The following is a 24,788-nucleotide window of genomic DNA, read 5'->3' as shown; positions in this document are numbered from 1 at the left end:
TAAAATACAAATGTGTATGGTCATATTTTATCAAATGTGTTTTAGACACAAACTTGTTCCCACTAATGTTAAATTACTATATAAGATGACTATTAACGTTATGAATTATTGATTTGAATTTTGTATTTAAAAACGCTTTCACCAAGTTCTTTTTTAGTATATGATCAATTGACTTGGTCGTTAGAGATGATTGATGGAGTTAGTCGGAGTGTCACCGAAGGTGATCGTCAGAGTGGTAGTCGCACAAAGTTGGACGTTGAAGGCGGTCATTGAAGATTATTGTCATAGGTGGTTGTTGGAATTTAAGCGTCAGAGGTGGTCGTCGGAGCATGACACCCGAGTGAGGCAACAGTAGTCCCCGATGGTGATTGTTGCGGGAGTTGGGAGTCGGAGATAGTTGTTGGAGGTGGTTGTCGAAGTTGGCCACTGGAGATGGTCATCGAAGCATGTCGTTGGTGATTGTCGCCGGAGTTTACCGTTGTCGGTGGCCAACAAGTAAAGTTATTAGAAATAATGAAGGGAGTGATGGATAAAAGGGGAAAGATAAAGTTTCTCGATTAATGTGTAAACTTCAATATTGAACACAGTTGAAGTTGGTGAAATTGAGTTATTTAACACCAACTTATAAATTATTGAGTTGAGTCAATGTCCCTTATTAAATATCTCTAGACCGATTGTTTTGGAGGGCTTAAAAGTAAATGATCTTGGAATTTTATGGATATCTCTATATTGCTATGTGTGGGAAAAAAAAATTATGGACGGACACTAATGAAAAATTAACGTAATTTGAAGTTTAGTTGGAAGCCTAATTTGAAGGTTATATCTATGTAGTTGTCCCTAATGTACCTTCATTACAAGCCCCATCATCCATCAACATGGAGTTGGATCTAATCATCCTTTAGATTGATAGGTCGAGCAATCATTGCTATCTATCATGAATAGTTAGGTTAACTCAAAGTTTGAGGTATGATATCTTGTGAGTAGTTTGATATCCAAACACATCGATTCCAGATTTTCGCAAGATCTTAAATCATCGACTTGTTGGAATGATAATGATATCTTATTTATTGAATTATATTTGAAGTAATCTCAAAATATAAATACTAATAATAACTTTATTGAATTATATTCCATTGTATTATTATTCACATCAGATTTCAACGAATAAATTTAGTCAGTGTTATGAAATTTAGTTTATATTAATTTGAACGCAGAGGAGTACATCAATCTCTAAAATTTACCCTCAAAACATTTATCGTGCACTGGAGTACATATCCTCATACAAGCTTGGCTTTGTTAACCCTATATATTGGATTGGTCTCGACTTTGGTTTGTTAATCTTGTACATTGGATCTACTTTTAACTTATTTGATATTGCACGTTGAGCTTGTCTTCGACTTATTGGCCTTGTTGAATATTTAAATCAAGATCTTTTAAGTCTTTTATGCTTCATGATTCTTCAAAACTTTAAAGAGATTTTGGTCCTCAAAGACTTCGATCGTTGAAGTCATCTTAAGAGCGTATTTGATTTTCGAGAGCTTCACGAAGGTTTATAATATTATAAATCTTACAAGTCTTATAAATTATCAATTCTCTAAACGTTGAAAATGGATGAAAGCATATCTGTCAATTTATTGAGCTTTTTCATTTGGTCTCAATCATCTGGATTTAGGCTTGGCTGGCTTTTGGGCCTAATTTCAATGTGACCCAATTTGCATGATTTATGCCCACTAGATCAAATGGCAGTTGTGAGATTATTTGGAAGTTGCCATTTGTTTTATTTAAATTTAATTTTCAACAGCATTAAAAAAAATTAATAAAGACACATGTCAAGTTGTGATTAGTCTTTATTTAGTGATTGGTAATTTTGTTATTAATTTAATAATAAACGTGACAATTTGTGATTGATCGAAACTTTTTATTTGATGAAAGTCATTACCATCGAGGAAAGTTAAACTCGAATATAGTTTTTAAATAGATTATCATTGCCAATTCATATCATATTATTTTATTCTTTTTAAATAATTTATCTTTTTAGACCTCCTCAACAAAAAAAAAAAAAAATAAAAAAAAAAATAAAAAGGATTCTTTTCTTTCTAAAATATTATTTATCGTACTATCTCTTTAAACAAACTCATGACATAATTTTATTAGCACAACTCTATTTAACATCTCTCTCATTTTTCAATAAAAACTTAAGTATAAATTAGAAAAATAAACCATGCATCATATGCTACATTTAATTTGTGCATTTCACTTAATCATCCGATCATAATTTATCGTATGACAAATTTGCTTCATTCTTCTTAAAAACAAATTATTTTTTTCTAAGAGTATCATTGCTTATTGAAAATTAAATGATACTCTTATATTTCATATCTTATACATAGTGCTTTGTTCTTCTTTATACATAATTTTAATATCATCAGATTAAAAAAAAATAGACGATCCACTATAATATACATTACGCTATCCCTATAAATACTTTAGTGCATTTGCGTAGAAGCCTGCCGCTAATCTAAAAAGTAACTGTTTTCTTTTTGTGTTGATTAAAGATATATCTTTTTCTTTTTAAAAAGAATATATACTTTCATTCCCTTGATTTTAAAATTTGAATATTTTCATTCATTTTTTTATTACTTTATTTCATTTATTTATTTCGAGTCAAATGATTGGTTTTGTACCAATTTGTTTTTAGACTATTTGTTTTTCAAATTAGACCATGATTTAGAATTATACTTATTTTTACATTTATTTAAACTATTGTTGAAATAAACTGAGTAATCATATATGTATATATTTTTTTTAATGTTTGTCATTGGCTCAAATAACAATATCATTGTTATATAAATAATATCATAAAAAAAATCCAAAAAATACAGGTTCTGATATACAAAAAATAACCTGAATCCAACGACTTTACTTTATCTCCTTAAAACAATTTTACTAACACCGGTGCTGAGTTTCATGAGGAATTGTCTCCTACGATATAACATATTGACTTTCTTATGAAAGTAGCACCCCGTCCACAAGATCCAACAAATTGCACTTTGTGAAAATAAACCGAACTTGCACGAATTTATAAGAAGTGAGAACAATATTTATAGACTATTCTTGGCCATTCAAATAGTCATGTCTTTTCTTCAAGTTGGTTAATTACGAAAAAAAACATGTTCATACCATTTATTCCATCGAGTTTACTTAACTAATCAGTGGACTTGATGCCTTAAACAATCAGTCGTTCTAGAGTAAACTAAGACAATTGAAGTCACAAAGTTTCTCATGATAACAAAGTTTGTTCTCGTAATTGTGTTCATTTTGGTCCTGAACATCGCATGATTTCATGTGTGTTTAGAGAATTCGCCTTAAAATTCTCATAGAAGCAGCCTTTCACACTCATATAGGTGATTCCTATAAATAACATCGTATATGCTCTTTTCATAAATAATTATTTAACAACTTATAGAAATCATTAAAAGCACGATGCTTGACATAAAATCACGCTTCTGTCTCATCATCCTTAGCATGGGTAAGAAAAAGAAAATATTCAATGCAATGCTCACTAAGTTATCAATAGGTCGGTTTGCCTGTTGAACATAGATCTTCGGATCTCCAGTCAACTAGGTTGGATTGCCTCTCTAGTCAACTGTTTAAAAATTAGAGGTTTTAATCTCGTTCTCCTTAATGAACGTTCAACCAACTCTCTAGTTAGGCCTCTTACAAGCAGATCCGCAATATTATATTTTGACCTTATAAAGCCAATTTTGATCATTTCACTAAAAAGCAGTTGTCTAATTGTATTATGTTTTCGTCATATATGTCGAAACATAAAATTATTCACTAAAGAGGTATAGGTTGTATTAACTGTAGCATAGGTTGTATTGATTGTAGGAATACTATACAAACACGTCCCAACCTCTTTTTAAATTATTATCCAATATTCTAAACCTTGGATTATCAACTGGGAATAGCCGCTTTTCCCTTTTACCCCCACAATAACATAAGACTTTCAAAAAGTATTTTACTTTTTTTCATAAGTCCCAAGGATTTTTTATGTTTTTGCATATAAAATTCTATACAAAACATAATTGACTTCCAAACAGCGAAATATATTCACCGGATAAGTCTTATCACAGTTTTGGAATCAATCAATTTATAGATTACAAATTTTCCAACCATAAATATCATTGTTATGGCATTTTCTATCTTACATGTACTTTTTCTCTAATAATCTCCATAGATTTTCACCAAATCCGCCACTATAAACATTATATAGTGTGTTATCTAGTCCGTTCAAAATGTAGTTCATGCATAACTATTTTGCATGTATCTCTTTGCATTGGCTTCTCCTTCAACTATTACAATAACATTAAAAAAAACTGTCATATTCCAAGTTGCAAGGGATAATGAAATTTCATCTTGTCATCATTTGAAATCATTTAGTTAAATTTCTCATAATTTTCCTCCATGATTTCCATTAAATTAGGGTACAACAAGTTTGTATCATTAATGATATTTATGTGAGACCAATCGTCATATATTGGTAAGAAAAAGTTAAGAAGTTTACTAACAATTTCTCACAAAATAAAATTAATAAAGCAACAAAATAAACTTTGAGACATTATTTATCGTGCTTGAAACTTAAAATAACACGTAAACATTTTACTTAAAACTTGAGATATTGCATTATACAATTTTGCATAATTTACGTACACATTATACACATCATGCATAAAACTTAAAATATCACGAGAACATTGTGCTTGATACTCATTATGCATAATAGTAAAAACATGAAAAAATTAGCCAATGAAAAAATAATAACAAAAATAGTGCAACACTCATGGCTTAAATCACTATTATCATACATAAAATGCATTAGTGCCGAAAAGACAATTAGCCCATTGCACATATACAGAAAGGTAAACTTCGTACAATACAATATCATTTTCAACCGATAAAAAACTACAATAAAAGGAGGATCATCTCTTCCAAAGCAGAATATGAAACATCTCACTCTCAACACCAAAAAAGTATAAAATAAAATCAACAAAAAGATATATATATATATATATATATATATATATAATTGAACTATTTCACGCTGATTTTAAAGAAAGTATCCTTTAAAACCGAAAAATTAATCAAATGTAGTAACCTAGAAAACATCAATTTTGAAGCTTGCTACGTATGATGTAGAAAATAATTCAAAAGAAATTAACATTTTTATGTTTTTATATTTATAAACGGATGTCAGTTTTTTTGTTTCTTTTTCACTAATTTGAGAATTATAACCACTCATCAGACGATTATATATACATAAAAGCCATGAAGCACATACACGGATACGACTATACGATACGAATATGATTGGATACAGTGATTCGTCAATTTCTAAAAAACTAAGATATGAATACGTTGAAGGATACGTCATTTGTTGTATATTATTTTAATATATATTTTTAAAAAATAAGGATACTGATATATTGAATGTACATTTTCTCTTACTTAAAAAAATAGGTTGTCTAGTTTTAGATTTAAAAAAGATTAGATGAGTTATTTGTCTTTTTTAAAAAAATAATAATAAAATAAATAAGCGTAAAAATAGATACATCGCTAATCAGATACATATGTGAAAGTATCAATATCTGATATGTATCTGATATGGATTTTTTGTCTCACATAAAATATCTGTGCTTCGTAACATAAAACAAATGCATACATGACAAAGAGAATAAAACAATTTATGGATACTGGAAATCACGAATTTATACAAATTTATGGGGCAAAATTGAAATCACCAAAAGACCACTTACATCCAAGTCCACCAGATAGAAACAGAAATCACCAAAGGACAAATTGCCCGTTGAAAAAATATTAATCGAGAACATATGTACTCAATAGGAACGGAATTGCATATACTAATTAATAAAAGGATAAGATCTAGAATTGTCTTAAGATTGTTATATGAATAATATCATAAAAAAAACCAGACAATACATAATTCAATATATCAAAGAGAATATGAGCCCAACGATTTTACATCATCTTCTTAAATAATGTCTGAGTTTCATGAGTAATTGTCACACAAGATAAAAACATATTAACTTTCTTATGGAATTAGCACCCCGTCTACAAGATCCAACTAACTACAGTTTGTGGAAATAAATCGAACTTGCATATATTTATAAAAAAATGAGAAAAGATTTATGAGAGAAATATTTATGGAAAAAGTTGTTGACAATTTAAAGAAAAAAAATACATTCTCATAGACTATTCATGGTCATTCGAATAGTCATGTTTTTTATTCAAGTCGGTTAATTACGAAAAGACATATTCATTCATGAAACAATGCAACCATACCTGAAAGGTCACATACCATTTATTCCAATATATATATATATATATATTATAAACCAACATATGTTTTTTTAACATTTTTTAAAGTATAAACAAAAGCCTAAGGATTTGAACCTTAAATCTTATAGGAATTATCAATTATAGTGAACTATATAGGCTCACTATGACTTTTTTTCCCTTACCAAACTACGCTAAAGCTATATGTAAGTTCCCACAATATTAATGTATTCATAATATTGAAAATTGAACCACAAACTTGGTAGTTACTAGTACACTCAAATGCCAATTAAGTTAATTTCGTACAAACGTTTCATTTGATCCCTTCATTTAAAAGGAAAGGGAAAAAAATAAAAATAAAAAATAACGCACACATTCACACACGCATATAGTAAATTCCTACCTCCCAAATCCATTCCGACACCATGTGCCCCGATTTTCCTTTTTTTTTTTTTTTCCTTCTAAATCCCAATTCTGAAAAATATTGTGGCCATTTAATTAGGAACCAAAGAAAAGGTTGCTAATTTATGACGCTCTGGTTTTCCTTTTCTATTTTTGTTTTTTTTCCTAGCGACTTATCAACATAAGTATAATTAAACCGATATAAATTTATATTATAAATCTCAAAATAAAACAATTGATTTCTCATTTCACGTGATATTAAGAAAAACTAATATATTTCTTTAAAATAACTTCGAAATAATCTCGTTATTTTAACATTAAAGATAAAAAAAAATCTAAAATAAGCTTTGAAAATGTTACAAATATCATTTTAGTACATAATAATTTGAGACTCATTTGATGTTGGTTAATTTATCTTCAAATATCAAATGTCTAATTTTAATTTTTATAATTTTAATAAAATTATCCATTTATCGTAGTCTGAATTTGATTTGTACGGAATTTGGTAAAATACTAACAATGATTTTTATTTAAGAAAATATGAATACTTTTTTTCAAAAATTATAGAAATATCTTTTTGCTGAAGAAAAAGTTGACCATGATAGATACTAGTTAGAGGACTGATTTTAGGCATTTCCCCAATGAGAAAATATCAATTTACACCCTCAAAACTTTGACAATCCTATTAATTAAAACTTTGAATTAATGATTGTATTTGTTCAATGGAATTAATAATTGTATTAATTTAAAGTATGAATATTTATAAATTTATTAATTTATACTATCTTTTAAATTTCATTTGAATAATATAATGTGAGGCTTATATTTGTTTCAAGTAAACTCCTGTTGAACGTAAATTAATATATACTCTTTATTGCTATTACTTTTAAAAATCTTCAATACATCTATTCTTACATGTATATAAACTTTTTCAAATGTCATTACAAAATACACAGTTAAAATTGATGCATTTATCCAAATGGAACTTTATAAATTTATCCAAAGTATAAATCGATTTGCTCGTGAAAATTTATAAATTTATTTTAAAAATTTATAAATTGTTAATGATGTTTATCTAAATGGAATGTGATGTAGCATAAACACTAATATATTTACAAAATTTTAGGGTTTAGAGTTTGAAATGTCGAATCCTATAACTCCCATGTTTTAATTGAGACAACTTCTAGATAAATGTTTTACGGAAAGAAAAAAAAACATAACTCCCAATAAGGAAGTAATCTATCATTAAATATGTGTTCCCAATAGGGAGATAATCTATCATTAATTATGTATACACATTTGTTTTTTAAGAAAATTTATACTACCACAGTAATGTGGGAAAATATATTACCTTCGTTGCTTGTATAAGGAACTTTTAAGTATTATGTGGAGCTAATGTAATAAATGATTAATAAATTAATAAATCATTTAATGACGTATCAAATAATCAATTAATGTAGTATGTACCATACAACTATAAATATATTACCTCCTATTGTACAAGGTAAAATAGGAGGTCAAGAAACACTTAAATAACATAAAATTGATAGTATTATTTATTGTGTGCCACCTTCAATACTATTACCTGAAAGTGTTATAAGTCAAATCACTAGATTCACTCATAATATGGAATTTATAATGTGTTTTTATAAATTTTTATTAGATGACAGGCGATATTTTCTTATTATGATTTCAAAACTGAGGCTGTAAAAAATACAAACTCTCTCCCTAATTACCTCGCAAGAGAATTCATTTAAGGAAAAAAAAAAAAAAAAAAAAAAAAAAAAAGAAGAAGAAGAAGAAGAAGAAAGAGAATAAAGCGGGATCTACTAACATGTATATATATCTATACTACGTTCAAATGGAGCTAAGAGGGGAAGAATTTTTTTACTTCCCTCTTTGCTCTTAATCTTTCTATAATGACTGTTTTGCCCTTACAATAACACCCCTCCATACTTTTCTATGTATCTTTCATATCATTTTTTCCCCTTCCCTGTTTAATTTAATTTGACATTTTTCTTTTATTATTATATCTCTCACCAATTTATATTTCACATCATTTCATAATTTTTTTCACCTCAACTTTTTTTTTTTACCTCTCATGTCTTTTCTTTTTTCTTTTATGTCATTTAATATTACATTTTTTTCTTTCATTTACTTTTACGATTTTCTTTTGTCATTGGAAATTTCAACCATTCTTATTTTGTTCTCAAATTCTTTATTTTAAATATTATTCTCTTTACTTTGAATCGTTAAATTTTTATTAAAAGATTTAAAAATTGTGCATCTATAAAAATTCCACAATATTTTAGAAGACACAACGTTGTTTCGACCTTTTTTTTTAAAAAAAATATCTCAAGTGTATATCGTTATAGATAACTTATTTTTACTTGAAAACATTTAAAATTATAAATAAAAATACTTTTCTTTATTTTATCTATTTACAAGAATTATATTTGTTTTACCATTTACATTTCCCCCATTGGAATTATGTTTAAAAGATTTTCAACTACACCCAACACATTTCATATTAATTATAAACGGGTTAAATAAACTATATATAAAGTGATACAAACTTAATCATCCTAATATCGTTTATTACTTTTAAATTTCACGTTAAATATTTATGCTATTTAAATTTAACTAAAAGTATATTTACTTAAAATTGTTTGTTCTAAAGATTTTGGACCATGTGCATTGCACATATGATCTACCTAGTATCTATTCATACAGGTTAATATTTATAAAGATAATTTTATAGTGTGGAAAATAACATTCAAAAAATAAAATAATTATTAGGTGTAGTCATTTCTCACAAAATACTAAGGGGTATTTGACAACCAAGGAGAATTGATTTACCAACTCAACGTTTGACGACTAACTTTAAATATTGGTGGGGTTGAGTTGGTTATCTTACCAACTCACCCCAACTCTCCTCAATTATCTCTCCCTCCAATGTTTTTAATGGTTCCAATTATCGGTCTCCGTTGTGCTACCACATTCTGACAACATATTTCGATTACCACCTTCGGGTGCCAACTCTAACAACTAACTTCGAGCTCTGACAACCACCTTGGTAAAAAAAAATAAATAATAATTTGACTTCCATATTTGCACGACCAACTTCGATGAAGAATTTCGGGTTTCATTAACCACCTCCGACGACAACTCTAGCGATTAACTCCAACGACTACCTTCGCACAAACAACTTAGACAACATACCCTGCCTACCACCTTTGTGTACCCAACCTCGATGACCATTGATAAAAATAAAACAATGGGTTTAATTACCCACCATTTTATCACTCTCACCTACCATTTTATTATTCTCACTCTCACTCATTTTCCCACACACTTTTGTTACTCTCCCAACTCTCTCAATTACTTTGTCGTTTTTCTCTCTCTCATACTCTCTTCACACTTACTCCCATTCTCTCTTCTTTACACTTACTCCCATTCTTTCTTCCTTCGCCGTCTAGTTCATCTTTCTCATTTTCTCTATTCTCTCTTTGTCTGGCTCGTATGAGTTTTAATCTCTCTTTTAGTTCTCAACTCCTTTTTTTTTTCTTTCTATGTTTGTTCTTTTAGATATAATTGTTTTTCGTCTATTTCATTTTTTCTCTTAGATCTAAAAAACATTACATACGACATCCTATTATTGTTTCACTAACTAAAAGTTCAACGATATGTTTAAACAACACATCTCTTGATATTTTCAAATATTACATAATTATAATAAAATAGTGAAATTTAAAATTATGGTTCAAGTTTTTTTTATTTTTAATAAATAGTTTGTACAATTATGCAACATAATAGCTGAAAAAATAGATATCAATATTTTTAAAATTATCTCACCGATTTTAGAAAAAGATAAATTTATATTCCACAAAATTGTCAAAAAATAATATATAATAATTGATTTTATGATTTAAATTGTAAGATTTTGTTTTTTTTAAGATTAACATTAAGTGTCATTCATTCTATCTAAAACAATGTCAACAGTTTCATTTGATGACACTAATTATTTCAATTCTTTTTAATTTTTATGGTAATTAATGATTAAATTAGATTTTTCTAATTGACTAATCAATTCTATCTGTATGTTTAAATAAATGAATTCAAAATTTTGTATGCTCTATGTGAATACTTTATAGAAAATTTGTTATGTTTGGAGAATGGAAAAACATCGAAAGTTTTTTTTTTTATTGTTTTTTTATATATATATTAGAAAAGTTAGAAAAATGTGTATGTGATTGGAAATTAAAAACAGTAGTAGAAAAAAAAAACAATTTCATTTAAAAAACAAAGATACCCAATTCAACTCAACTCTGCATTTAAATATAAACAATAATTATTAATTCACTTCAATTCTATACACCAAACATAGATAATAATTACCAACTCAACTCAACCTTTTGCTTTTAAGCATCGAATATCCCCTAAAATTTTTCTTATTAAATCACAAATAAAAATAAGAACAAAATCAAGTGGGGATTTTTTTCCCCGTAGGCTATCCTTCAGCTGCCACGTCAAAAAGGGTTGTACGGAATCTCCATGCTACCCTCTCTTCTTCCACACTTTTCCTTTTCAATCTCCAAAAAAAAATAAAAAAAAATAAAAAGGAAAAAAAGAAAAAAATAATTAATTTCCTTTTCAGTTTGGAGTTCGCGCTTCCCAATCGCCTCCCTCCCTCGCTTTCCTCAATTTTCTTTGGAGCCAAAATTAATTCCATATTTTGCACATCACCCGCCTCTTCCCTATTCTTTTTTTAATTACTTAATCTTAAAATATTTATAATGTTGACATTCTCTCAATTTTACGATAAAATATTAATGTTTAATGAATATTTATAAAAAAACAAAAACTTATTTAATAAATACAAATTTTACATTTTTAATAAATTAAAATATTTATTATTTATATTATATTCACATGGTTGATTATTTTGTATGTTTGGTGAATTTCTTACTAAAGGATTGAAATGTCTAATCACTTTTGTTGAATAATAAAAATATAGAAATATTCGATAAAAATACCACGTGTCAATTGAAATTTAATATCATAATCTTAAATTTAGTTTTCTATACTTAAAAAACTATAACAAATATGTAGCAAAAAGTGCATGTAAATTGCTACATTTTTTAAAATGATATGTTTAATATATATATATTTTTAAGTTAAAAAGTGTATGAAATTTTAACTTTCATTCGTATCCTAAATTTTGACAAATGATTAATGAATTTGAGATACAACACAAAAGTAAGAGTTTAAAGATTTATTAGTATTATTTGACGATGTTTTCAAATTTTGTAAACTTGATTCGAACACATGGTTTATATTTTTTAGTACAGAAAGAATGGAGATATTCTAATCATATATTAATCGACGTTAAACATCCATGTGCTAGTTGAACCATGCTCACTCGAATAGACACATTCGAGTATGTTATGTACCTTAAAATATAATCAAAATTTTAGAAAATATTTTGTTAAGATATATGATCTTTGGCTAAAATGTAAGAAATTTGAACCCCTTTTTTAATTTGTTTTGAACTAAAAATTATGAAAAAATCAATATTTAATATTTACATTAATTTAATAATAACAATAATTAGATATAGTCTAAATAGTCTCATATTTTATTTTATTTATAAAATAAATTTATAATAAAATGAATTAGACGCAACCATTTTTTTTTCCAATAATATATAAAAAGCGAAATTTCCGCTTGCGGTTTCTTTTCGGTTTAGGCGGATCGATCCCCGGCTCTGACACAGCTCGTAGCATCGTCGTTTCCTTCCTCTGCGAGTTTGAGTGATTTCTTTCGTCTGAAATTAGCACTCGATTTTGATTTTTCCTCGCCGGCGTTTTTCTTCCGTTTCTCGCGGATTTAGTTTTTCGATATTGAAAATTCTTGTTGTTTCGTTGCGATTTCTCTTTCCGTTCTTAATCTGAGTTTCGCGGACGTGAAGGTTTCTGGAACGAATTGAATTCTCTGAGTTTTATCGTTTGTTGTGGCTGAATTAGGGTTTATTCGTATTTTTCGGTTGTGTGTATGTTGAGTATATGTGTCGCGTGGAGTGGGTATGAAGCGGAGTTGAATGGTGGATGGAGAAATCCTTCGACATTGGCCGGTGTTCGTTTCCTTTTCGTGGAAGAAGATAATTAGGGCTTCGCATTGTTTTTCTATAGGAAATTGGGTTTCAATATTCGTAACAAGATGATCATCAAACGAACTATGAAATTCGAAACGCCGAATCTTAAACGTTGCAAGCTCGAGGATTCCGATTCTGCGGATTATATGTATTCGGTGAATTCTAAGAAACGGCGGACGGATGGGTATTATTCTTATGGCCTCCAACGCGAGGTTGAGGATTTAAGTATTGGTTCGGGTTCCTGGTACAACGGCGGATTCTACTGGGGAGATGAATTTGAGCGAAATCCGAAAAAATTGAATGGCCAGCGAGTATTGAACCGCAGCGTCGAGAAACTACGACCCCCACTGTTGAAATCATCACGAGGACGAATTCAGATGTTGCCTTCGAGGTTCAGTGACTCGGTTCTTCATGTATGGAAGAACGAAGATTCGAAGGTTGATTTTACGGATTCCAGCATTGAAGATAATGACGACGAAGAAGATGAAGATGGTGTCTTAGCAGAATCTAGAATGAGAAATAAGGGATTGGCACTATCGAAACAACAGCGGTGGAAAGATAATTACAGTTTGAAGAATTCAGAGTGGGACTCATCAGGTAAAAGTGAGGAGGAGAAAGATAATACTTTTATGGGGTTCTCTAATTTGAATGGTTCAAGGCATTTTAGTTCAAAAACTGTGTTGCCATTGAAAAAAGAAGAGAAACCCACCAAGCTAACTTATATGGGAGCGAAGACAGAAACAAATTCTGAAAGGAGGAAGGATATTTACAAGCCAGAGGAGTTTGTTCTGGGAGATTTAGTTTGGGCGAAGTGTGGGAAAAGATACCCTGCTTGGCCAGCGGTAGTTATCGATCCCTTGTTGCAAGCCCCTGCAGCGGTTCTAAAATCTTGCATCCCAGGTTCTATATGTGTAATGTTTTTCGGATACTCAAAAAATGGAACTCAGAGGGTAATTTTTTCGCTCCTTGACTATGGGTAATGATAATTTTAGTTGTCGCGTTCGTTAATTATTTATTAATATGTTCATAATTCACAGGACTATGCATGGGTGAAACAAGGGATGATATACCCCTTTGCGGAGTTCTTGGAAAGGTGTGTAGCCAACTATTTTTCCGTCAATTGTTTGTATTTTTCTAAAAACCATTAGGTATCATGATGATAAAATCTCCGCTGTTCATCAGATTCAAGGGTCAGAAGCAGTTGCACAAGAGCAAGCCAAGTGATTTCCAGATGGCTATCGAGGAGGCTTTATTAGCAGAAGATGGTTACGTGGATGCTAGCGTGAGCAGTATGTTAATGTCTCTTCGAGAAGCAGATGTCAGTGGGCTGCCTGATGCTTCGACGTCAAACCAGGATCTGGAATACTATTCCGAGAAGGTAAGATTCTTAAGAATTGGTTTCATACTTTTCGTTTGTAGTTTATCTGAATTATGTTATGAACTTATGAGCCTTTTATTTGAGGTCTGCATGAACTTGAATTACTGTTCTTCTCGTGGGTGGGTTTGGATTATTGGAATATGATACAGGATAATCGCGTACAAAATTATTATGTTATAAGAACTTCGGTTAATGAATTATTGTACGCCGGCCTTTGCTTTTACAGTTACCTTATATCTTTATATGACTGGTTTTGTCATCTGGTCCAACTTTTGCATTCCTTTACTGTATTCTTTTTGGTATAAGAATATGTAATTTTATTCTTTTGGTCGAAATTACTTATCGTTAGATTTTTTTGGTATTAGGATCTGTAGTTTTATTCTCTGTTAAAATTGCATGTCACTATGTGGCTCCCATGAGGTGTCCCCGTTGGCTGAGGCCTGTGATCTTTGAGTCGCAACCACTCGGAGGTCATGGGGTCGAATCCTTGAATGAGCTTTATAAGGAAAACTCTTGGTTGGTGTCTTCAAAGCCGACTTTTTAGCCCCAAAAAAATTCAATGTGTAGTTTGAGCACGGTGTCTTTTAGTTTCTGAATTTAGAAATTTCAATTACACTCTTGATTTTGAATTATACATTATTTGGACTGGGTGGTGATCCAATTGGTCAAATTTGAGAGGTTGGTTGGGGAGGTAAAATTTTTGGAAAAAAAAGGGTTAATATGGCCCAAAAAAGGTAAGGAATTTGGGAGTAATTTTTTGGAGTTTAATGCCGTGGTTTCGGCTTAAAGATCTTTATAGTCAATGATTACATTCGTTTTCAATTATTTTTCTCCCCCACTCTTAGGCTTTGTTGTTTGATGAATTAGGAAACATATCAACCTCAACTTGTTTTCTTCCTTAACACTGTCTTTTATGTTTGCGTCAATTCATGCTAATGCATGATTTGCACATTCTTAGAAGCTGGTTTTATAGACTCTGTTCACTATTATCTCTTTATTCTTGGTACATTATGGTGTAATTTGCTTGATTTTGTTGAGAGTTCTTATCAGTTAATTTATTTTACAGAAAGTAGTCAACAAAGGTTATAGACATTGTGATGGATGTGGCTTGTTATCGCTTTGTAAAACGCTTAAGAAAGTAAAGGGCCCGCCTTCTCCAACACAACTTTTATGCAAACATTGCCATAAGGTTTGGAAATGCTCACTTTCAACATATTTTGTTGTGCGGGAATAGTTCCTTGCCAAATCTCGAGCAAATAACGAAGCAGACAAAATAGTTTCTTTTCTTAATAAATATAGATGATATTTATCTAGATTATCTAATAATTCTTGTATTTACAGTTAAGACAATCGAAGCAATATTGTGGCATATGCAAGAAAATCTGGCACCATTCTGATGGTGGAAATTGGGTAAGAATGTTTTGTCATTTGCTCAAACCAATCTGTTTGCTATCTGCATTCTTCCTTCTTTATCTGATTTTATTTGTGTGTTTGTTGTCGAATTAGGTGTGCTGTGATGGTTGTAATGTATGGGTGCATGCTGAGTGCGACAGAATTTCAGGCAAGCTATTTAAGGTATGCCTTCTGAACCTCAAATGGTGTGGCTCTGTTCTCCCTCTTTCACATACAGACACACATATTCTTACCCAAGTTCAGGAATGTGTAATTGTTAATCTCGTTGCATGAAGGATTTGGCACATAGCGAATATTATTGCCCTGATTGCAAGGTCAAATTCAATCTTGAACCTCCGCATGTTGAGAATAATCAATCGAAAGTCAAGTAAGCACTACAAACTCTTTTTAATTTTTAATTTTTATTTTTTTAGTTATTATGACTTTATTTGCCTGTAAAAATATTGACATATTAATACTTTGGTTAAGAGAGATTTATTTTTTTTAAAAAATACTTTGGTTAAGAGAGAGGGGTATGGAATTCCACTTTTTTATGTTTGCTATGAAGCTCTCATGCATCAGATGCAATTAAGAATTATCAGGAACTTTGTCATGTTATCAGTTTCCATTTTCTGATCTTATAGTTTATACATTTGATGTGAGTTATCTAACACTTTAGTAAACCAGTTCTGGGGACAAAGGTGCTGTGGCTTCTATTCCAGATAAGATAATAGTGGTGTGCAATGGCATGGAAGGAGCCTATATTCCTGATTTACATTTGTAAGTCCAAGTCCTCTGAACATAACGTTAAATGACATTTTATTTTCCCCCCCATTTCCATGAAAGATTTAGAGTTGCGCATCATTTTAATGGTTTGGCAAATTGTAAGATGATGAAATTGTGACCTCAATTCCTGTCTTTTAGGGTTGTCTGTAAGTGCGGATCTTGTGGGTCAAGAAAACAAAGACTTAGTGAATGGGAAAAGCACACTGGATGTAGAGCAAAGAAATGGAAATATAGTGTTAAAGTGAAGGCTACAATGTTACCTCTGGAACAATGGGTTCGTAGTGACACCTCAGTCTTTTCTTTCTATTTTAGGTTTTAGTCACTGTCTTGTACTTGTGCTATTCGTTATTTCTTACTGACATCAATGAAATTTCAGATTGCAGAGTTCAACACGAATGGCATAGATTCCTCGAAGCCTTTGAAGTTGGATAGTCAGCAGCTAAGCACCTTCTTACGTGGTATACATTCTCTCCATCTCTCTCTCTCTCTCTCTCTCTAATGTTGGGAAGATTGCAGTATATGCTTGCTGTCGGTCTGTTCTCACTGTGAACTTTCATTGATAAATTAGAAATATCGAGGCTACATTTTAAATTTTGTTATTCTTTGCTGTAACAGAGGATTATGAGCCTGTCTATGCAAAATGGACGACAGAGAGGTGTGCTATTTGTAGATGGGTTGAAGATTGGGAAGAAAACAAAATTATCATCTGTAACAGGTGCCTACACGATCTATATAATTATGTACTAACATATATATTTTAAATGAAAACAAACTTCACAGTTTGAAGTGAATGTGTATTACAATATACCACCACAGGTTCTAGATTTATATTATCACATATCTTTTCATCACCATTTCAAAATTAGTTATCCATATGTTTGTGTTGTGAATTGAAAGTAAAGTTTTGAGCCCACATGTAAGAAAATAAGGATTTTCTACTGGTTTGTTATCTTGTATGCCTTTGTTTTATTTTATTTTTCTCCATTAAAGCTCTGTTTTTTTTAATAAAAGATAACAAGGATTAAGATTAACCGTATTTAGTAGCTAATGTTGGGATTTCTAATGGTTCATATTTAACACATTCAGGGATTTATATTTATGTGAACCACTTATAGCTGGAGGCACAAATAGTTGAAATGTAATTCTATGTATACAGGAGAACTGTAACCTTTCTCCTTTCTTTTGTAGATGCCAAGTTGCTGTGCACCAGGAATGCTATGGGGCAAAAGATATTCACGATTTTACGTCATGGGTTTGCAGAGCTTGTGAAACACCAGATGCCAACAGAGAGTGTTGCCTATGTCCTGTGAAGGGTGTGTATGATTGTATTTCATTTCTGGGACGTCTGTGTTTCTAAATTTTTCCAAATACTTCATTTTATATTTGAACTTTCTCAATTAAGGTGGCCATAAGTCTTAAGACTCTTGAATTTTAATAAGACTTTTTTTTTTTTTTTTTGGGGGGGGGGGAGGATATTTCTCAAATTATAGAGGTCCAAGGCTGCTAAGTAGAAAAAGAGGGAGCAACGCTATGGTCATGAATTTGGGAACAGGCTTATTATGCATCATGGTGGTGTCTGAGTGCTATCATTTTAAAGAGATGCCAAGTGCTTTTAAGGTGCTTGGGTGTTTACCTGTGGTGACATGCATGGCATAGTCACCCTTCCATAGGGCATGGGAAGCACCTTCAATCAGTCATTGACCATAGATGCTATGTCTTCGTGAACATTGAACATACGTGCGGGAGAAAAGAGTAGAGGGATTTTTCAAATCTTACAATACTAGTTTTGGTTTTCTAATATCAAGCTAATAACTAGGGGAAAAAAAGAAAATAAATTAGGGACATGGGGGAGGAATCTGAGGTATCCCAGCAGCGTTCCTGGGGTGCAAACATTATCAGAGAAGTCTGTTTCCTTGACAATTTGAACCTTAAGCAAAAATCATGTATAGTTCCTCCACGAGAGTCTCACGTTCTCATTTCCTTGGTTTTTCTTTCTCTACAGCCCCCAACCCACCTTGTCTTCATTCCTTCACCTTTTGGTTTTTGATAAAACCAATTTGATAAAATGCAATTATTGATAAAAATGGAAAATAACAATCTTAGGGAGATTTGTAAGCTCCAGTCTCTCCTGATTCCTAACCAAAAGAAATAAATTTGAAATGAAAACTTATTGTCACTAACTGACCAATTTACACCAGACCTAGAATGATTCCATTTCCTACTAGGAATGGGTCCAGTTACAAAAGTAAAATCCTAAACAAAAAACATATCCCTCCTGTTCGTTCTGTCCTCTTGTCCTTTTTCTTTTGTGGACTCTACAGTTGCGGATCTATCAGTTTCTCTCAACTCTAGATCACCGGCATCTGATTTATACTCATTAATTTTTTTATTGTATATTATTTATGTGTTAGTTTCATGGGAAAGTGACTTCTTATTTGAGTATGCCTTGTGCCTATTTGTTCCTTTGCTGTCTTGCAATATGATTAAGGAAACAAAAAATTTAATTATTATATGTTGCTTCAGGAGGTGCTGTAAAGCCAACTGACGCTGAGGGACTCTGGGTTCATGTCACGTGTGCTTGGTTTCGCCCTGAAGTTGTTTTCTTGAATCATGAGAAAATGGAGCCTGCTGTTGGCATCTTTAGAATTCCATCGAATTCTTTTTTGAAGGTAATTTTACCATTTAAAATAAATTCTCATTCTGAATCAAAATTGTTGCTTGTCGGATCTCCTATTTTGATCAATAAGGATCTCTTAGTCTTGTGAAAATCTATTTTCCAATGAAAATGGTTGTGGTTTGAAGAATCAGATTTGATAATTTTATTTTTACGAAAGTTGTCCTTTCATCCTAATGTTTTCGTTATTGTTATTGGTTTTTTTTTTTTTTTTTTTTTTTAATGATATATTTATTTATTTATTCTTTTTCCACTGATATTTTGAAAGTTTCAATTTCGTCTTATGAATCTTTTTTTATTCTTATTCTATTGTTATTGAAAAACCACAACCGGCTTTCATCTTTTATGCATCCAACTTTTTCAAGCAAGACCTTACTATGCTAGAATATTAAATTGATCAACAAAATGATGGTGCACTAGAATGCATTTTTGTCAATTAAATATAAGAAGATTACCTCATGTTTGATTTAGTGAATCGGACATATTAATTTATAAATTGTTATTATTTTTTACTTTACATGACTAGCCTTGTAGTAACTTATCCAACTTGGTATAGTTTATGCAGAAAATGGGCCTAAATTACTATTATGCTAACAACTAGCCTCCCTTGTTAAATATAACTTTCTAATTTTTTATAACATCATTCTTTCATATTATAAAATGTAATTAGACATAGTAAATAAAGCTTAAAATTTAAAGTTTTAGAAGGTTAAGAAATAAAATTAAGAAATGGCATACACAAGAATGACAAAATAATACATTTAGCCTTTTATTTTTGTATTTCCAAGGGAATTTAAAATGTTGATTTTCTAGAATGCAAAGAAATGTTTGTTGACTATACATTCTTTCTTTTTATGGGTAACAGAGATGTGTAATCTGCAAGCAAAGTCACGGTTCCTGCACACAATGCTGCAAATGTGCTACTTATTTTCATACAATGTGTGCTTCGAGAGCAGGGTACTCCATGGAGGTAAGTGTTTATGGTTGATACTTTGTGACCATTACTCTACAGAATGTTTCAATAAGTTGACACGGTGTTATTATTTTTGACCTCCTATAATCGCAATGCATCTTCTTTTTGAGAAATAGATTTCATTTCTGTTTCTGGGTTGGGAAATTTTTTCAAGGTGCAACAGGCAGACAATTTCTTAACCCAATGTATATTCTCTCAGTTGCAGTGCTCAGAGGAGAAAGGGAGACAAATTACTAGAAAACTGATATATTGTGCTATTCATAGGTCAGGTCATTACTTCATTGCATATAATTCTACTTTCTCTGCCTCTCTGTTTGATTCAATATGGATCCTGAGACTCGAAATCCTTATCTGTCATGTAGAACACCAAACCCTGATGCTGTTGTAGTGGTGCGTAGTCCTTCTGGGGTTTTTTCTGGCAGAAACTTGCTTCAAAAGCAGAAGGGATGCTACAGGGGATCAAGGCTAGTTACATCAAAGATAGAAGAAATGTCAAAGTCATCAGCCTCTGAAACTAATGAGTTTGAACCATATTCTGCGGCAAGATGTCGTGTTTATGTTAGATCAACAGATAAGGTTGTCCACTGACCATTTCAGAAATTATTCCGTGATTACTAACTTGTAATTTCTTTGCCTCACCATTATTATCTGTATGTTTATAGAGGGTTGAAGGGCAACCAATATTCCATCGACTTATGGGGCCGAGCCATCATTCATTGGATGAGATTATTAGCTTGAGCACACACAGAGTAATATTCTTCTCCTAGATAGTTTAACTTAACGGTCTTAGCTCATTTTCAAGCGATTAAATCAATACATTTTTTCTCTTACAAGGAAGGAGCAGACCCCAAGTCGTTTTCCTCATTCAAGGAACGACTTCAATATTTACAGGTAAATGCTGCCACCTCTTGCAACATTCCTTCTTTTTTGTATATTTATATTTTTAGTGAGATCTTGTTGCTATTTGATTAATTTCCCTAAATGACTTCAGAGAACTGAAAGGGATCGGGTTTGTTTTGGTAAATCTGGAATTCATGGATGGGGCCTCTTTGCTCGGAGGAATGTGCAAGAGGGAGAAATGGTAAGGATGTGTCTAATTTCTTGCAAGCTCCATTTAAGTGTGTACACTGTACGTATCTGTCATTAGAAAGTTTGAGCAAACAGTTCCAGTAACTTTTTTGAAGATTACATCAGCAGCACAAAATGCTGTACTATGTGTTTTCTTCTTCAGCTTTCCTTATGCTTTTAACTTATTGCATTTTCATCATACACAACCATGGGCTTGAGGCAGTCTTCTGAGATGAAGTTTTAGTTATCCAACTAATCAGGTGTTCAAATCTACCTGTAGGTTGTTGAATACCGTGGTGAGCAGGTGCGGCGCAGTGTAGCAGATTTGAGGGAGGCTCGGTACCAATTAGAAGGAAAAGATTGCTATGTGAGTTTAATCGTTTCTATTGATGCATGAAGTTGGTTATGTTACCAATAATGAAATCTGATTTTTTCTATTTGGTAGCATCTTAATATATTAAAACATAAAAGATAACGTCTATTTCTATCTAGACCATTCAAGCTTAAGCAAACCAAACAATTGCCTACCCTCGATGTTTTTCTTCTGTCTATGTATAAACAACTCTCTCCTAACAAACTCTCTATCTATTTTACTAATACCCTCAACGCTATAAAAATATTCCTAAGCACCTCGATAATACCATGCCTATCACTACCCCCGCTTATGGCTTTGCTAACATCATAATTGAGTTTGATATGTCTAGAATAGTAAAAAAAAAAAGTACTTTCAACTAAATTTAGAAGTGCATTTTCAGAATTTTCCATCGGATTGGCAATCTAGTTTAAAACCATTTTGAAAAATTTAGAACATTTCAAAAGGCATTTAATATTTATAGAATAATTATTCTCCAAGAACTGCTTTACAAATGTCTTCTCAAATTCACTCGGTATCTTGGAAAGTTGAAGGGGTTTCACTTTTCCCTTTTTTCTTCCCCTTGCTCAGATCCAAGAGAGGTCTTTTTCTAATATATTTTCTCCCTCTATGAAATGCTGGAGTTTGATTGTGCAAGTGTATTTTAATCACCAATGTTGAACTGATTATATTGTTGCAGCTTTTCAAGATCAGCGAGGAAATCGTAATTGATGCAACAGACAAAGGAAATATAGCACGGTTGATCAATCATTCGGTAAACAAATACGGTCGAAGTTTGAAGTGGGGACAATTTCTTGTAATTTGTTTGTTTGGTGTGAAAGACTGAAATGGGGATGTGTGTGTGTGTGTTGCAGTGCATGCCGAACTGCTATGCAAGGATCATGAGCGTCGGTGACAATGAAAGCCGAATCGTTCTGATTGCCAAGACCAATGTAGCAGCTGGAGAAGAACTAACGTAAGAAGACATTCTTTCTTCAACTTCAAATTTAATTCACTTTTTGCTCTCTCTTTCATTTACTCATCTCCCCCTCTCTCAAACGACGAAACAGGTACGATTACTTATTCGATCCCGACGAACCCGATGAACTCAAAGTGCCTTGCCACTGTAAAGCCCCCAATTGCAGGAAATTCATGAACTAACTCTTAACTTGGTCTCAACTCAACTCGACACAAGTCTAATTCTTTTGCTACATCTCCTCTGCAACCTCTATTGGAGAGCAGCTACATTCTTTTTTCTCTTCAAAAGAAAGAAATTTAAAGGCAGTTGTTTTGGTATAATAGTCATTTTCCCCTTTCTACCCCCACCATTTGTATAGCAATTTGTAGCGTAGGTGGAATAAAAGTGTAAATTCAATCTGCGGCTCTTTCGATGCTATGCTTAGGCTTCTGAGGTGTTTTTTTAAAAATTCCTTTCTCTATATAGTGTTTGTTTGTTGATACTTTTTTTTCCTGGCCTCTACCCTTTCTAGTTTTGCCATTTTGCTTTATTTGAGAGTGAAACTTGTAAAGTTTTTGTATCATTATTGTAGTACTTGTCCGATTAGTTTAAAGACTTGAAGCACATAATTCTTTGGTTCTAAAAAGAATTGGAAAATTATTGTTCCTGTAGTTTTTTTTTTTTTTTTTTTTTTTTTTTTTTTTTTTTTTTTGTCGATTCTAAAATTGAATGAGTGGTGAAATCAGTACTCTAAATTAGAAAGTTATTCACAACTCAAATAATGTCATGTCCCAATATAATTATCAAAATCTAGCAATCAAAATGTCACAATACAATTATAAGAATGTTTTGCACGTCAAAATCCAGTCCTTATAATGTGATAAAACATCATAAATAGTTTTTATGGTTTGATAAAATCTTAATAAATAGTTACCTACACTATTTAGGAGAGTTTCATTAAATCACGAGGACTAAATTTTAATTATAAATTACACGAAACTAACTTTTCCCAAATCATAGATACCAAGAAAGAAAAGATATTTTTGGAACAATTTTAAAGTTTAATAATATTTTTCAAAACAAATTTCAAAACTGAGTTTTGGGCATAATTGAAATCAACCTCAAGTTCAATAATATTTTGTATAATTCAACTTTATGATAATGAAATTCATATTATTATAACATTTTAGTACGATATTGACAAGTTATTCTTTTGAAATTTTATTCCTTCAAATTATGTTGTTATATTTTAGTTCAACATCTTCATGGTTGACCTTCATATTATTCATTTGTGACTTTAAACTTCATAGTTTACTTTTATACTTCTTACAAAAAGGAAAAAGTCTCATATCTTGTCAATATTTAAAGCCTCATACAAGTCTCTGGATATTGTCAAGATTCATCAATAAAATGTTAAAATGGTTAGTTTCTATTGTTATCTACTTATTTATTCTATTTTATTTCAATTAAAAAAAATAAATTAGATAGAATTTCATTCATTCCAATTATGTAATTATATTTTTTTGTTATGACATTGTTTATTAGTTAAATAAAAAATTTAGTCTTTTAAATTTCATGCAAATGTTCTCAATTTTAAAAATAGAAAATAGATTTTTTTCGAACTTTCAATTTTGTATCACCAAATTAATACTTAAACAATTTTTGAAATTATCAAGTCTATCCAAAATAAAATTTAAATATGTGTAATACGATAAATGTTCAAATTTTGTGTCCAATAGGTTCTTAGATTTTAAAAATGTCAAATAAAACTTATTAGTTACATAATCAAATATTTTGAAATTTATTCAATAATTTTAAGATTTAGAAACCTATGAAGTATTGGGCACAAAATTAATTTCAAGGAGCTATTTGATGCAAAACAGAAAGTTTAGATATTGAACTTCTAATTGAACTTAGACCATGTTTACCAAATTGTAATGAAAATTGGTGTAATTGTAATGAAATTTCATTGATGGATCGATTATAATGAGCTTAAATCGCAAACGTAATTGGATTGATTTTGATTGCATTTACTTAAAATTATGAATTTTGTCAAATTTATAGTTACCATTATCTCTACCTCTATCTCTGGGTCAAGCGATAACGTAACAGTAACGATAATCGTAAATATATCAAAATTGGCAATGTTTCAGCTATAGTAGTAATAATAATGATAACCTTAACGGTAACGATAATTATAGGACGTAATTCTTAGGCGCAATCGGATTGAGTACTCTTTATTCATCAATTAGATTAGGTTATTTTGTTATAGATTTGGATGTGGGGTCTACGTA

The 24,788-nt window shown here is 30.9% G+C and overlaps 1 protein-coding gene across 1 annotated transcript; it reads left to right on the top strand.

Moving 5' to 3' along the window:
* Positions 1-12,483: 12,483 nt before the first annotated feature.
* LOC120067941 (histone-lysine N-methyltransferase ATX3) lies at positions 12,484-22,994 on the top strand. The gene is made up of 23 exons (XM_039019586.1): positions 12,484-13,863; positions 13,951-14,006; positions 14,096-14,291; positions 15,358-15,480; positions 15,633-15,701; positions 15,798-15,866; positions 15,980-16,071; positions 16,371-16,463; positions 16,608-16,743; positions 16,846-16,927; positions 17,085-17,184; positions 17,658-17,782; positions 18,993-19,138; positions 20,009-20,113; positions 20,316-20,380; positions 20,479-20,692; positions 20,779-20,865; positions 20,951-21,007; positions 21,108-21,197; positions 21,465-21,551; positions 22,237-22,311; positions 22,412-22,512; positions 22,607-22,994. The coding sequence occupies exons 1-23, from the start codon at positions 12,979-12,981 to the stop codon at positions 22,695-22,697; spliced, it is 3,144 nt and encodes a 1,047-aa protein (XP_038875514.1). The 5' UTR covers positions 12,484-12,978; the 3' UTR covers positions 22,698-22,994.
* The last annotated feature ends 1,794 nt before the right edge of the window (positions 22,995-24,788 follow it).

The sequence above is a fragment of the Benincasa hispida genome, chromosome 12 (assembly GCF_009727055.1).
Source record: "Benincasa hispida cultivar B227 chromosome 12, ASM972705v1, whole genome shotgun sequence".
Lineage (NCBI taxonomy): Eukaryota > Viridiplantae > Streptophyta > Magnoliopsida > Cucurbitales > Cucurbitaceae > Benincasa > Benincasa hispida.
This window is presented reverse-complemented; position numbering and strand designations above follow the sequence as displayed.